The 14510-nt window shown below is 42.1% G+C and overlaps 2 protein-coding genes across 2 annotated transcripts; both read left to right on the top strand.

Moving 5' to 3' along the window:
- Positions 1-791: 791 nt before the first annotated feature.
- On the top strand, positions 792-1789 carry LOC134405311 (olfactory receptor 12D2-like). The gene is made up of 2 exons (XM_063136553.1): positions 792-1587; positions 1641-1789. The coding sequence occupies exons 1-2, from the start codon at positions 792-794 to the stop codon at positions 1787-1789; spliced, it is 945 nt and encodes a 314-aa protein (XP_062992623.1).
- Positions 1790-12504: 10715 nt separating this feature from the next.
- Positions 12505-13443, top strand: LOC134405310 (olfactory receptor 12D1-like). The gene has a single exon (XM_063136552.1). It carries the CDS (start codon positions 12505-12507, stop codon positions 13441-13443), a length of 939 nt encoding a protein of 312 aa, XP_062992622.1.
- The last annotated feature ends 1067 nt before the right edge of the window (positions 13444-14510 follow it).

The raw sequence follows: 14510 nt of genomic DNA, 5'->3' as shown, positions 1-14510 counted from the left end.
AGCAGTCACTCCTGTGAGCATAACAGAACCAGTGTGGCCAGATACTGCCCAATAGTTTTCAAAGTATTTGCCAAAGTATAATGTTAGATGGCTTGACAGTCACAGCTATCTTTAAGATCACTGTTTTGGAAAAGTTCTCCTAAATATTTTTTTTTCTAGACTTTTGATAAGATCAAGGCATTACTTGTACAAGTTAAATAAAATAGGTTTGGTTTCTTTGTAAATTAATTTGACATCAGGCCCCAGTTTTCAGTAGATTGACTGGACTTGTGCCCATTTGCCATTATGTCTGAAAGTATTAATGGTTTCTGTATTTTTATGTTTTGTTTTCATTCTGTCAATCCATTATTCCTTATGGAAGCCTGCTATCTAATTGTTAATTCCTACAACATGCTTAAACATTCAATTATGAATAGCCTAATGCACAATCCATTTGTGTCATGTCAAATCTGGATCCTGCCTGAATGAATTTTAGCTTTATTCATCCTTGTGTTGCAGTGGTGTCTGTCTGTCTGTCTGTCTGTCTGTCTGTCTGTCTCTGTCTTTGTCTCTCTCTCTGTCTCTCTCTCTCTCTGTGTACACACACAAGGCTCTACATATGTATTGTAAGGAAGAACCAATCTAATAATGTTTTCATATGGGTTGCACTGCTCTTCTATTTTTCTACTTGGATATTCTTAACACAACTCTTCCAGAAATTGATTAAAAGTATCTACCACTGTGATACTTCACATTCCATTTTTGAACTACTGACTACGTTTCTGTTTTGTTTGTTTACTATTTGCACAGAAATGAGGAACCAAACAGATGTGCATCAGTTCATTCTCCTGGGTCTAACAAATGACTGCAGACAGCAATACATTCTTTTCACATTTTTCCTGCTGCTTTACATAGCTTATTTTCTGGGTAATGGGGACATTTTAGCAATAGACTTCACTGAACCACGGCTCCACTCCCCCATGTATTTTTTTGCCCTAGGAAACCTCTCTTGTCTGGACATATGTTATCCTACCGTTACTGTGCCAATAATGCTGGGTGGCTTCCTAATGCAGCACCAGTCTATTTCCTTCACAGGCTGCCTCACCCAGCTTCACTTCTTCCACTTCCTGGGGATAAGAGAGGCTGTGCTTATGGGTGTCATGGCCTATGATCGCTATGTAGCTATATGTAGTCCTCTGCATTACAGTGTCATCATGAGTGAATTGGCTTGCCTTATGCTGGCTGGGGCTACCTGGACTGCTGGTTTTTTTCATTCCCTGATGCACACAGTGATGACCTCCCATCTATGGTTCTGTGGCTCTCACCATATCCAGCACTTTTTCTGTGATATCAAGCCCCTGTTAACATTGGCTTGCAATAGCACTGCCCTCAACCTCACCCTTCTTAATGTTCTCACGGGCTCTTTTGCTCTGAGTCCCTTCTTTTTCATTCTTCTCTCCTACCTCTATATCATTTCCTTCCTCATCTTCAAAGTCCAATCATGGAAAAGTTGCTGGAAAGCCTTCTCCACCTGTGCCTCCCATCTGACAGTTGTGGCTATCTTCTTTATCCCATTTATTTCCAACTACATGTTTGCCTCTGCCAGAGGATCTTCTAAAAGTTGTTCATTGTTGGTGCTATATAAATAATAATAATAATAATGATGATGATGATGATGATGATGATGTCTCTGTTATATACTGCAGTGACCCCAGTTTTAAACCCTCTGATCTACAATTTGAGGAATCAAGAGGTAAAATCTGCTAGGAGGAAAATCCTAAAACAGAAACTCATCTTTGGAAGGCAATGAATGATTATTTCCTCTTGAATATTATTACATAGCTCATCTTTCTGTCTTGCACCTTATTTCATAGATACAAATAAATTGATCATAGTACTCAAGATTCTGTTACACACCTGTATCATATCACCCAAGTAGGATATTGCACTATGAAAGTAGTATGAAAGCGGTATATAAAAGGTGATGGGCCCCAACAGTTGCCATTGATCTTCAATACTGCTGTAAAGCAGTAGTGTGACTCCTGCCTTTTATATGCCACTTTCATACCACTTTCATAGTGCAATATCTTGCTTGATGTAAATTAGGCTATAGTCAAGGATGGGCATGCTTATTCTCTCTGTATTTTCAAATACCTTATTATTATTATTATTATTATTATTATTATTATTATTTATTTATTTATATAGCACCATCAATGTACATGGTGCTGTACAGAGTAAAACAGTAAATAGCAAGACCCTGCCGCATAGGCTTACAATCTAATAAAATCATAGTAAAACAATAAGGAGGGGAAGAGAATGCAAACAGGCACAGGGTAGGGTAAGCAGGCACAGGGTAGGGTAAAAGTCATCTAAGTTAATGTCCATAACCTCTAATCCTCCTTAAATTCAATATGGCAAAATTAATGGGCTATAATCTGGGACACAACTGAAGGCGAGAGTATGCAGGGCCTTACTCTGACAATAGACATTGGGGGAATCAGTCCCAACAAAGGGAAATTGAGAAAGGGAGCCAGCAATCACAACACATCTAGGGCCTATCCCATTATGGTGTCATGGGATTGTGAGGCCCCTCAACAGACATTGCTGTGAAGACAAGAACAAGTGTCCCTCAGCCAGACAATTGGAGCCATGACAGGTTGGCAGTGGTCTCAGCTGAAGTCATGGATCCTCACAGCATGATGTTGGTTTGTTCCCATTGCAGATCCTGTTAATAATTAATAAAGATTTTGTTGATTTAACTCAATTATTGTCTCCTGCCTTCATTCCTGGTATTGCAGACAACTTATCAACAATAACACTGCAATCAAAATAAACTCAAGAGTGAACAAAGGTGAACAAGTCCCTTCAGGTTCCCCCAAAAAGATAAAGTTTACAATTCTAGGAATATGCTGATTTATATAGCTCAGGAGTGGAGAACTTCTTGCAGCCCGAGGGCCAAAACCCAGGGCCAAATTCAATTTCAGACACATTCTCAGAGGCCACTTTCTAGTATTGAGTGGGGGATGAAGACAAAAGAAGTAGGGTTGAAGGCCAAATGGGTTGGACCAAAACACACAAAAATGTCAGCGTATTGTATTTCAAATCTCTTTATTACCACTACCCAAGCTTTAGAGTAGGCATTTCAATCTTTTAGAATGGAGGGGGAAACTGTACAAAAGCTATGATTGGTGACTGGTGATTTTTATGATTATGCATTTGTGCCACATGAAAAACCGCCCACATATGATTAGAATTTATCCCATTCCCATCCCTGAAGACAAACGGGAGCACATTTTTTGGATAAATGCTTGCACATTCTTGAGCTTGTGATCACATTTTTAAAAATGTGTAGGGTTTTTTTAATGTGCACTTTAAAATTCAAGCTTTTAAAGAAATATGTATTTCTAAGCTTTAGTCAATCCAGCTGACTACTTTTCCCATTCAAAATTTGCACTTCCTAATTCAAACAAAAAGGGGAGAGAGAGAAAAGGTCACAAACTAAAAGGGGAGCAAGGCGAACCAAGCTTTTAAGTGGCTTTTGAGAATCTTAGGCCTCATCTACACCAAGCAGTATATTGCACTATGAAAGCAGTATGAAAGTGGTATATAAAAGGCAGGAGCCACACTACTGCTTTATAGAGATATTGAAGTGCACTGACAGATGTTGGGTCCCATTGATACTATATCCTGCTTGTGTGTCTCATGCCTTTTATATACCACTTTCATAGTGCAATATCCTGTATGGTGTAGATGAGGCCTTAGTGAGCTCAAGCATCCCTGGTTGTGCCATATCTTAAAAGGGGTAGGACCAGGGGAAGGGGGAGTGACTATCTACAGAACCATGGAGGGCTAGATTAGGACCCCAGGAGGACCAGATTGGGCTTTCAGGCTTGAGTTTCCCCACCCCGCTATAACTGGTTGGATGTTGATTTTTTTTATTACAGAAGCCAAAAGGAGTATTACAGTCAACATCTTAGAAACTTTTCTCCTCCACTGATATCTGAAGAGAAGTTGTGTAGTGAAGCCAGGTTTCACAGGGATGCAGGCTTGGCATGGTTTTTATTACCAGGGACGCTGACCTCATCCGCCAACCCCCTCAAAATTTCCTATACCCTCTGATCTTAGTTGTAATCCTCGCTGGTGGGTGGGTGGGGGAGGGGGGAAATTAATTTTCATAGCAACAATATGTTGTTCCTTGTTTTCATTAAATTTTGTGGGTGTGGCTTGGTCTTGAATTAAGACTCATGAGGTTTACAAACGACCTGTTCCAGGTGGAGAGGAAAACTGCTAGAATTGATATGAATCAACACGGCTGCCTGCAATTTTTGACCTTCCTTGGGGGTGTGGCTATGGGTGCCTGCACTTCAAAATTTATCACTGCACTACTGCTGAAGCAGGAAGAGCATCCCATGTTGTTCTGAAATACTTCACCAGCACTCCTATCACAACATGCCAATAGGTGTTTCTATGGATTATTGGGCATGAATAAGAGGAAATTATTTTATCATACAGCATACAGATGGTCTTCCCTGCAGGTACTCATCAGACAGAAACTTGATTGGCTTCTGCAAGATTCCTGCATGTGTGTGTGTGTGTGTGGGGGCATTTGATTCTCTGAAGTCATTAATAAACAGTACCAATAGTCTTCTCAGCATGTAAAATAAAATTGACATGTATATATAGTTTGCATGTCAATTTTATTTTGCATGCTCTGTAGACTTTTGGTACTGCTTATTAATAACTTCAGAGAATCAAATGCCGCATGTAATTCTATTTTCATGGATTATGTCAAATTTATATTCCACAGTGTCATAAGTAGGGATGTGCTCCGCTTCTCTTCGGTTCAGAGAAGCAGGAGTGAGGCAGCCTAATTCACCTCCGGAAAAGGCGGAGGCGAAGAGAGTCAGGGGGGCTGCGGATCGAGGAGAAGAGGATCGCCTCAATCCGGAGCTTCGCCTGCAGGTAAGTGGGGGGAGGGGGACTAATCTGGCACTGCCGGCGCTGCCATCCATGCGGCGGCGGCAGCGCCAGGTAAGGGAGCAGGGAGGAGGGACACTTACCTTCCTCCGTTGCGGGCTTCAATTGAGGTCCCTGTTGAAACCGGAAGTGAAGGCCGAGGCCTCTTCCGGCTTCAACCGGGGCCTCAATTGAAGCCCGCGATGGAGGAAGGTAAGGGGGCGGGGGCGGGGGCCTGGCCTACCTGGCACCACCGGCAGCGCCATCCATGCGGCGGCGGCGCCACCAGGTAAGGGAGCAGGGAGGAGGGATGCTTACCTTCCTCCGTCGCGGGCTTCAATTGAGGCCCCAGTTGAAGCCGGAAGTGAAGGACGAGGCCTCTTCCGGCTTCAACCGGGGCCTCAATTGAAGCCCGCGATGGAGGAAGGTAAGGGGTCAGGGGCCTGGCTTACCTGGCACAGCCAGTGCCACCATCCATGCAGCGGCGCCAGGTAAGGGAGCAGGGAGGAGGGACACTTACCTTCCTCCGTTGCGGGCTTCAATTGAGGCCCTGGTTGAAGCCAGAAGTGAAGGCCTCAGCCTCTTCTGGCTTCAACTGGGCCCTCAATTGAAGCCCACGATGGAGGAAGGTAAGGTGGCGGGGTGGGTGGGTGGCTTTTCTTGCGCCGCCGCTGCCCATATAGTGACGGCAGCAAAGCTGGATCTCGCTCCGCAGAGCGGAGCGGAAGATGGGCGGAGCGGCGCGAAGAGGATTGGGGGGTCCGTGCACACCCCTAGTCATAAGCATTCAAATAGGGATGCTTGAAAAAGCGAGCACCACCTTTTAGATCCTTTCAAAAAATGTAAAGGTGAGAGTAGGATTATGTGCAGCCTGCAACAGTCGCACACACAAAAATCTTGATCTACCTTGCCCCAGGGATCTATTTCCTTGGGACAAGAAAGGCAATGGTGGTGGCCACAATGGGCATTGTGACAGCCCTGGCAGAATGTCTTGTTTTTGTTAGGAATGGGAATGGGAATACCAGTCCCAATCTCCCCAGTTGGGAAATTATGCTATTTGCATCATTCCCAGTAAGATCTTCTACCTGGTGGAAAGGGTTTAAAAAAATCATTTCTCACCAGGAACAATAGGATTGTTAGTTCTAATCATATCCATGGGGCTTCTGGAGCACCTGCCACATTTTTCACCACTGTTGCCATCTTCCCCTGGTTGCAAGTTAAACTGTTTATTTTATTATTCATTCATTTAGTAAGTTTTTTAATCTGCCCAATAACAAATGTTCTCTGGAAGATTTACAAAAGATAAAAAAACTAACATGCCGTAGAATGCTTCCACAGATAAAATACAATACAGATATTTAAAGGAATAAAAAATAAAATTCAATGGGAACCAAGAAAAAAGAACAAGAATTGAAAAAACAGCCACAATAACTGAGAACTAGGTCTCTAAAAAGACTGGGAGGAAAGAAAGGTCTTTGCATGGTATCAGAAAGATAATCATATCAGTGCTAGGTGAACCTCTTTGGGGAGTTTATTCCTTTGGTGGGAGCACCCAGAAGAGGATGTCTGAAGATGACCTAAGGGTCGAAGCAGGTATACGCAGAAGGAAATGTCCCTTTAAGATTCTCTGCTCCTAAGCTATTTAGACCTTTAGAGCATCATCACACAGGGGAAAATCACATTTCCTTACCATCACTTCTCTGCCCACATCTTTATCCCTCATTACTTCCTCTTTTGAAAGAGGAAGTAAACAACTTGCACGTGGCCCTTTCAGTGGCCTGTTGCACGTGGTCCATCCAGTATACTACACAGAACCAAACCAGCCCCATGGTTTGGTTCCGTGCAGTATAATTGCAACAACATAAATATTCTATATGTTTAAAGTAGAATGAATGCTGCAGCACCAACTTTACCAAAAGATCTTTTTGTGTCTAACCATAAAACTGACATAATAAACTCCTTCTTCCCCTCCATTTTATTCAGTGTTCCTGATAACCAGCCAGACTCACTTCCATTATACCCCTTCCCTGCTGCAGAATTGTTTTGGGCATGCCCAGCACAGGGCTTATAATAAATAGAGCTGTGCACAAGTGGACTCTCAAGTTTCTCCAACCTATTTGTGGGCAGAGAAATTGGGGGGACAATTTCACCAAATTTCTCCAGGGGTAGGACAAATTCTCCAATTTCTCAAGGTAGGCATCTCCATTAGCAAGGGTTGTAGAACAGCTTCTTTCTTTTTCCCTAAGGATTTTGGGGTTTTTTTTGGGGGGGGGTTGCACTGCTACTGCAAGTGGCAGCAACATCAACTGTGTTGACACCCTGGCCTCCATTTTGCATACTCCACAATGCCCCATATACCTAGCATCACTCTAGGGCATTGAAGGGAGGGAAAGCAGCCACCACAAAAAAATAACGGTGAAAGAAATATGGAAAAAATTCTAAAAAGTGTTCTTTTATTTCTAGAAGATGTGAAAAGAAAAATCACAGGAATTCCCTGGAAGTTTTCTTTCCCCATGAAAGGGGCTTCCATTTTTCTGCCTCATTTTCGGGAAAGGTTATTTATTTTGAATTGGTTGTGTTTCTGACCTAAACTAATCACTGTGAGATGGCTGAAGGTAATATCTATATTTTTCTTTCTGTTACACATCTCTCCATTTTTCTACAATCTCCCAGACTGCCTGCACTTCCTGAACTGAAAGAGCCCTGTGGAAGGAATAAAAATTATGATGTCTTCCCCTGGGCAGGAAGTGCAGGAAGCCAAGGAGGCTACAGGCTGTCAGTGAGATGACTATACAAGGAATTTCTTCTTCTGTGAATGTCTTTTCGAAAGCAATTTCTTTCTGAATGAGAATGAAATTTTCAGCACAGCACTATGATAAAGGATAAACTGGGCTGAAAAAAATAAGAATGTAAGAAACAATACCTACAATCATGTTAATCTATTACTTGAGCACAGCACAGGTTAATCTATTGCTTGACTTGGTAAGACAAATAGTTTCCCAAAAGATGCTGTACAAACAGGGTAATTGGCTCATAAAGTTTAATCCCAGAAATGTCTATGGAAGGAAAAGAACAGTTTCTATTAAACTCCTAGAGATCACTCATCAAACTTTAAAGTCCTATAAATAAGCCGTTTCTTACTCTTTCTACCCCAAAATTGGCACAGATCTCTCCTACATTGCCATATTAAAAAAATAATCCTCTTAGCAAGTTTCTGTGTATAAGAAAACTACTGTCCTCCAAATTTCTGGGTATAATGGAGGGATGCTATTCATCCAACTCACCCTTAACATAGGGCCACAACTGTGTCCCTCTACTAGGGGTGTGCACAGACCCCCCGCTCCGCTTCACTTGCAGATCCGCCATTTTCCGGATCGGGCCGCTCCGCCCCGCCCCCGCTCCGCCCACTTCCGCTCCGCTCCGCCCGGAGCTCCGGATCCGGATCCGGAGCTCCGTTTCCCCCCCCCCATAGGCTTGCATTGAAAGCTAAAAAATTATACAACTTTTTTTCTGTTCAAGTTAGAAACCTCATGTTTGGCAACATGACACCTCATGGGGATATACACACGCACACCAAGTTTCAAAGCAATCCCATCATCCCCTGATTTTCGGCAAATTTTTGAAAATCGGGCACCCCACACACACCATCCCTGCGAGGTGGGCAGGGGAGGAGGGAGGGAAGGCAGGCAGGCATGCAGCTGGCATTTCTGGGGGCATAAGGAAGTGAGCCAAGGATAAGCCAGTAATGCATAGAAAATGGAATAAATCAATCAATAAACAAAGGAGGGGTGGAATTAAAAGCAGCAGTGTTGCTCAATAAACAACAAGAAGAACTTTTTTTAAAAGGCTATATCTGTCTTTTACCAGCAATAGGGGGACGTGCCCGGGGGAGGGGGAAGTAGCTGCCAGTTCAAGACACTGACAGCCACAGCTCTGAGAAGAAGTAAAACGCTCACTTCGACTCAGAACAGGCATTGCTCCACCACTGAAAAGTGACCATTCACTTCAACTCATGAGAGGCATTGCTCCACCGTTTTACTCTCTTTGGAAGGCTCTAATGGCCTTCCAGTGCAGGAGAGAGTGGGGGCACGTCCACGATGAGATGCCCTAGGGGAGCTCATCCCCTTGCACCACATCTATTCAGTTGTTCACCAAGGTTAGGGTGGGGAGCAGTGCTGTGTTTCTATCTCTTATTCTTGGCTTAGTATATGATTTCAGGTTGTGTTTGTGCATTTGGTGGGGCTACTGTGTTAAAAAACACGGGGAAAAGCCCGTTCAGATGAAGAAAGAGAAGTTTCCCAGAATCCCAAGTTACCTGTTTTGCCTATGCCCTCCTCCAACTTTGGGATCATCATGACCGGGAGCTGACTCTGCCCCTCAGCCCTTTGAAAAAGGTATTTTTCCCGCCGATTTTTTAAAAACGTCTAGCCCGCGACCCGTACGATGCAGAAAGTTGAGAGTGGTCTCAAAATGACCCCCATCCATGACTCTCTGTGCACAAGAATTTTCAGAACGATAGCTTAAACCCCCCCCCAGTTATCCCCGATTCTTTCCCTCAATGCAATCCTATGGGCGAAAAGCCGAAAACGCCGTTTGAGCCGCGCGGTTGACCCGATTTTCACAAAAATATAGCCCGTGACCCGTACGATGCAGAAAGTTGAGAGTGGTCTCAAAATGACCCCCATCCATGACTCTCTGTGCACAAGAATTTTCAGAACGATAGCTTAAACCCCCCCCAGTTATCCCCGATTCTTTCCCTCAATGCAATCCTATGGGCGAAAAGCCGAAAACGCAGTTTGAGCCGCGCGGTTGACCCAATTTTCACAAAAATATAGCCCGCGACCCAGACAACGCAGAAAGTTGAGAGTGGTCTCAAAATGACCCCCATCCACGACTCTCTGTGCACAAGAATTTCCAGAATGATAGCTTCAAAAACAACGTAGTTATGCGCGATTATTTGCCGCAATGCAATCCTATGGCGAAATGTTTTCAAGATGGCGACCGGAGTGCTCCGCCTGAACTCGGAGCTCCGAAAAATGGTCGCTTCTCTTCGCCTTGCTTCTAGGGGGTCCGCGGTCCGCTCCTACTCCACCTCTGGGTAAGGCGGAGCAGGCCAATCCGCTACTGCTTCTACGCTCCTAATCGGAGCGGAGCACATCCCTACCCTCTACTAAATAAACTTGATCATTAAAAATACAGTTCAGTAGTATTAATTGGTTGCAAAGATAATTTGTATCCTCAAAATCAATAGGCACTTGGATGTTATCCCCATATGAGCAATCAAGAAACACAGCTGCATGCATTGTTGTTTTTACCCCTGTGAGAGCCATCAATGTTTTATAAGCTAGGCACACGTTGCAGAGGTTCCTGGCTAGTCGGATTACACTCTGCAGTGGGGGGTTCTCTCTTGCATCCCATCTCATGTATACAACTTACTTCATGTCTCTAACAGTGTTCTTATCTTCCATTACCTTCCCTTCTTAACTCATTGGACAAGTGGATTCATCAAGGTACAAGCTGTCTGCAAATAGAACAAGTACAATAGATAGCAGTGTTTCATTCTAGTGATCTGTATTTGTCTCATTTTTTTCTTCCCAAAGCAAAAGTTTAGTAAAAGCTATTGTCTGCATGAATAGGGACACAGCAGTCTTTCTCCCATAGTGAAGTGTTTTCTTAATTCAATTGGGTAACACTCACTATTTGAAGGCAATTGCTGTGTCTCAGACTAAACGTAGGATAATAACTACTGAGGCCCAGTATTGGGTAAAAGGCGGGATACAATAATAATAATAATAATAATAATAATAATAATAATAATAATAATAATAATTCTGGCATGCTTTACGTTTACAAACAGAGATGAACTGAAAATTCCAGAACAGTTCTTGCTTGATGATAGAACAGCTTATTTGAGCCAAAGAAGGCAGCTTTATATTTTCATTAGAATTTGTTGAGGATTTGAACATTGTGTATCTGTGAGCATGTTGAATTTCTGTTTTCCTGTTTTGAGCAACTTGAACATTTGTGGATAAAAGGCTGATAGCTAAATATGTTTGGATATTTGCATCTCACTAAACTAGTTAATCCCCTGATGGACTCTGATGTTCCATGCCATGATAACAGCACTCTGGAAGCATCATTGATTGAAAACTCTGTCTCTCTTTCACTTTCTCTCTCTCTCTTTCACTTTCTCTCTCTCTCTCTCTCTCTCTCTCTCTCTCTCTCTCTCTCTCTCACACACACACACACACACACACACACACACACACACACACACAATAATGAAGAGAACCATGCCAGAGAGCTTCGGCTATTGGGCGGTATAAAAATGTAATAAATAAATAAATAAATAAATAAATAAATAAACTGCAGAGAGCAGTAATAATCTCCCTTTGCCCATTGTGTGGGGGTGGAATGTTTCATGTCTGAGTGAGGGAAGAGGAAAGAAGCCAAAATGTAATCTCTTTTCATCACCTGGGTTACAGGAATTATTTTTTCCCTGAACACACCTGTAGGAGTAGTTCAGATTCTCGCACCACTATCAAAGTTCAGGATATTTTTTTAGCATCAGCAGTCTGCAATCCAAATTGATAGTAGAGCATTTCCCCTATATAAAATTCCCTTATTGTTGGTATCAAAAACTGTTTTCAAATAACAACAACACCGACACAACAACAGTAGCAGCAGCAACAATACAAGAACAGTGTAAAGACCAGGAAATACTGCTACCCTATATGCTTCCCTGTATATTTGCCAAGGCAATAATATTGTATGACAGTTCACCATATGGGAGAGATAACATGTAAAATGAAATATTTAGTATGGCTGGAAAGAAAAATTCTCTAAGCAGAATGGAAGTGGGTTTAGATTTTGAATGAGAAGGTTTGAGCCATCCTATGCCATTTATGTGTATGTTGTAAGGCCATTTCATCAATCTTCTCTTACCACTGCACAATCTTAGCCTGTTTTGTCCTTATTAAGAATGGGGGATAAATTAATTTGATTCACATTTTAATTTGAGTTTATCTCATTTTGCCCTTTCGGACTAATATGTGAACCAAAACTCAGTTATCCTTAGAAATTTGGGCTTCTCCAAATTTTGCTATCTATCTATCTATCTATCTATCTATCTAAGAGAAAGTGTCCTCTAAAATGCATATGTTTATTTAAATTGTTTTAGCTGTTTACGTTGTTTGAATTTGTATATGCTAAAATTTTAGACTGTTCTTATTATGTCCTATTTTGTATTTTGTATTAATTGTTGTAAAGTGCTTAGAGAGCTTTGGCTATGAGATGATATAGAAATGAAATAAAATCAATCAATAAATACTGTATAAAAATGCATGCATTAGGAGAAATATGCACAAAAGGGGATGCAAGTTTTCATGTAAGGATTTTTAGGTTCAGGAGAAATCAAACATAATATTGCAAGAAAGAGAAATAGAGAGAAACTGAAACTGAAATATTTGCCCATTCCTGGATAGCCACCTTATGCTGGTAAGGGACATTCTTAACACTCTGCAGTGTTCTCACTTTTATTTCTTACTTTCTGTTTTCTTTTTAGTGATGGAGAACCAAACAGAGGTGAGAGAATTCATCTTGGTGGGTCTGACCAATCTCCTGGAGCTTCAGAATACACTCTTTGTACTCTTCCTGCTATTGTATTTGACCAGCCTAGTGGGAAATGCTGCTATTGTGGTTGTAGCAATAGCTGAGCCACAACTTCACACTCCCATGTACTTTTTCCTTGGAAATCTTTCATGCCTTGACATATTCTATTCCACAGTAACCGTTCCAAAGATGCTAGCTGGTTTTCTATCAGAGCTGCAAACCATTTCCTTCAGTAGTTGTATGGCCCAGCTCCACTTTTTCCACTTCTTGGGCAGCAGTGAAGTCATCCTTCTTGGGGTCATGGCATATGACCGCTACGTTGCTATATGCAACCCATTGCGTTATACTATCATCATGAGAAAGCAGGTTTGCCTGGTGTTAGCAACAGCCACTTGGTCTACTGGGTTTTTTCATGCCCTGATGCACGCAGTGGCGACTGCCCGTCTCCCTTTCTGTGGACCAAACCACATTGAACATTTTTTCTGCGACATCAAGCCGTTGCTGAAATTGGCCTGTGGCAGCACCCAACTCAACCTCATTCTCCTCAATACTGTCACCAGCTGCATTGCCATGGGTCCCTTCATTATCACACTCCTTTCCTACCTCTACATTATCATGTTCCTTCTCTTCAAGGTGAAGTCACGAAGTAGTCAACAAAAAGCCTTCTCCACTTGTGGATCCCACCTGATGGTGGTGGCTTTGCTCTATGTGCCAGTGTTGTTTAACTACATGCTTCCCTCTGTGGGTAATGCATCTCAAAGGGACATGATGGTAACCCTCATATACAGTGCAATCACCCCAGTTTTGAACCCACTTATCTATACACTGAGGAATCAGGAGGTCAAAGCTGCCTTACAAAAGATTCTAGGCAGAAAAGTTTCCACTTTCACCTGAATGGACATGATCAAAAGATTCATTACGACAAGTATGAGACACCCAGTGGAGGAACTTCAAACTACAGAAGTAGTGTAAGAGGAAATCACTTGGATGGTACTGTTGATATCAAATGCAGCATAGTTCTTGAACAGAGAGATATGTCAATCTTTTACTCCAGATAAATTATTTTATCTTCCATTGAAACTCCTACTGCCTTGTGGTCTGAGTGAAATCTCCAAATTTGCTTTGAACTTTGTTGGGAGAAATTCAGTGGCAATTGTGGTCAAGGCCTTGAAACAATATTTCAATATATTCTCAACGATCCCTCCAAATGGTTTTAATCTTTTTAAAAAATAATATATTATAGAAACTTTTTTTTTAAAAAAAAGCTATACAAATTCAACAATAAACAAAAAGGAACCAGTCACTGTGTTCAATATTGCATCCAACTAAATTACTGTATCTAGCGATCAAACTAATTGAATTCTTTCACTAAATCGAATGAAGGCCAGTACTTATATACTATTTCCCATTTGCATTGTCATATTCAAATATGCAATAAATGATCACCATTGGTCCATCTCATGCAGCTTTTATCTTCTCACTGGTGTTTAATGTAGACTAGCTTATTCATTCTCATAGTTTTTCACCTGGATGCAGGGCTGGCCCTATTATTAGGCAGAGTGAGGCAGCCATCGCAGACAGCAAATGCTGAGAGATGGGGAGAAGGCTGTGTGTCACATGGCCTACACTGCACCCCTAAGCTAGTCTGCTATACCTAGGTGTGGTGAAGGATGCTATGCCATCACCAGTGTTGAAGTAAAATTCAACACTGAAGTAAGATTCTATTTTGTTTTCTGTACACTGAATGGGAGGGTGCCATCTTGTCCTTTGCTTCAGGCATCAAAAGGTTTTATGCCAGCCCTGGCTGTATGTTCCCAAATACACAAAATTGGCAAATGACCTAGGTTATGGATCACAGTTACATGTCTTGGATGCCTTCCTCTGGAGCACAACCAGTTGGTGGATCTTCTGCCATTTCTATAGAAATGGCATTTGAGAAATTTTTACATGAGAAATCTGAG

Source organism: Elgaria multicarinata, chromosome 11 (genome assembly GCF_023053635.1).
Source record: "Elgaria multicarinata webbii isolate HBS135686 ecotype San Diego chromosome 11, rElgMul1.1.pri, whole genome shotgun sequence".
Taxonomy (NCBI): Eukaryota; Metazoa; Chordata; class Lepidosauria; order Squamata; family Anguidae; genus Elgaria; species Elgaria multicarinata.
Note: the sequence above shows the minus strand (reverse complement) of the source record. Positions and strands in the feature narration are given on the sequence as shown.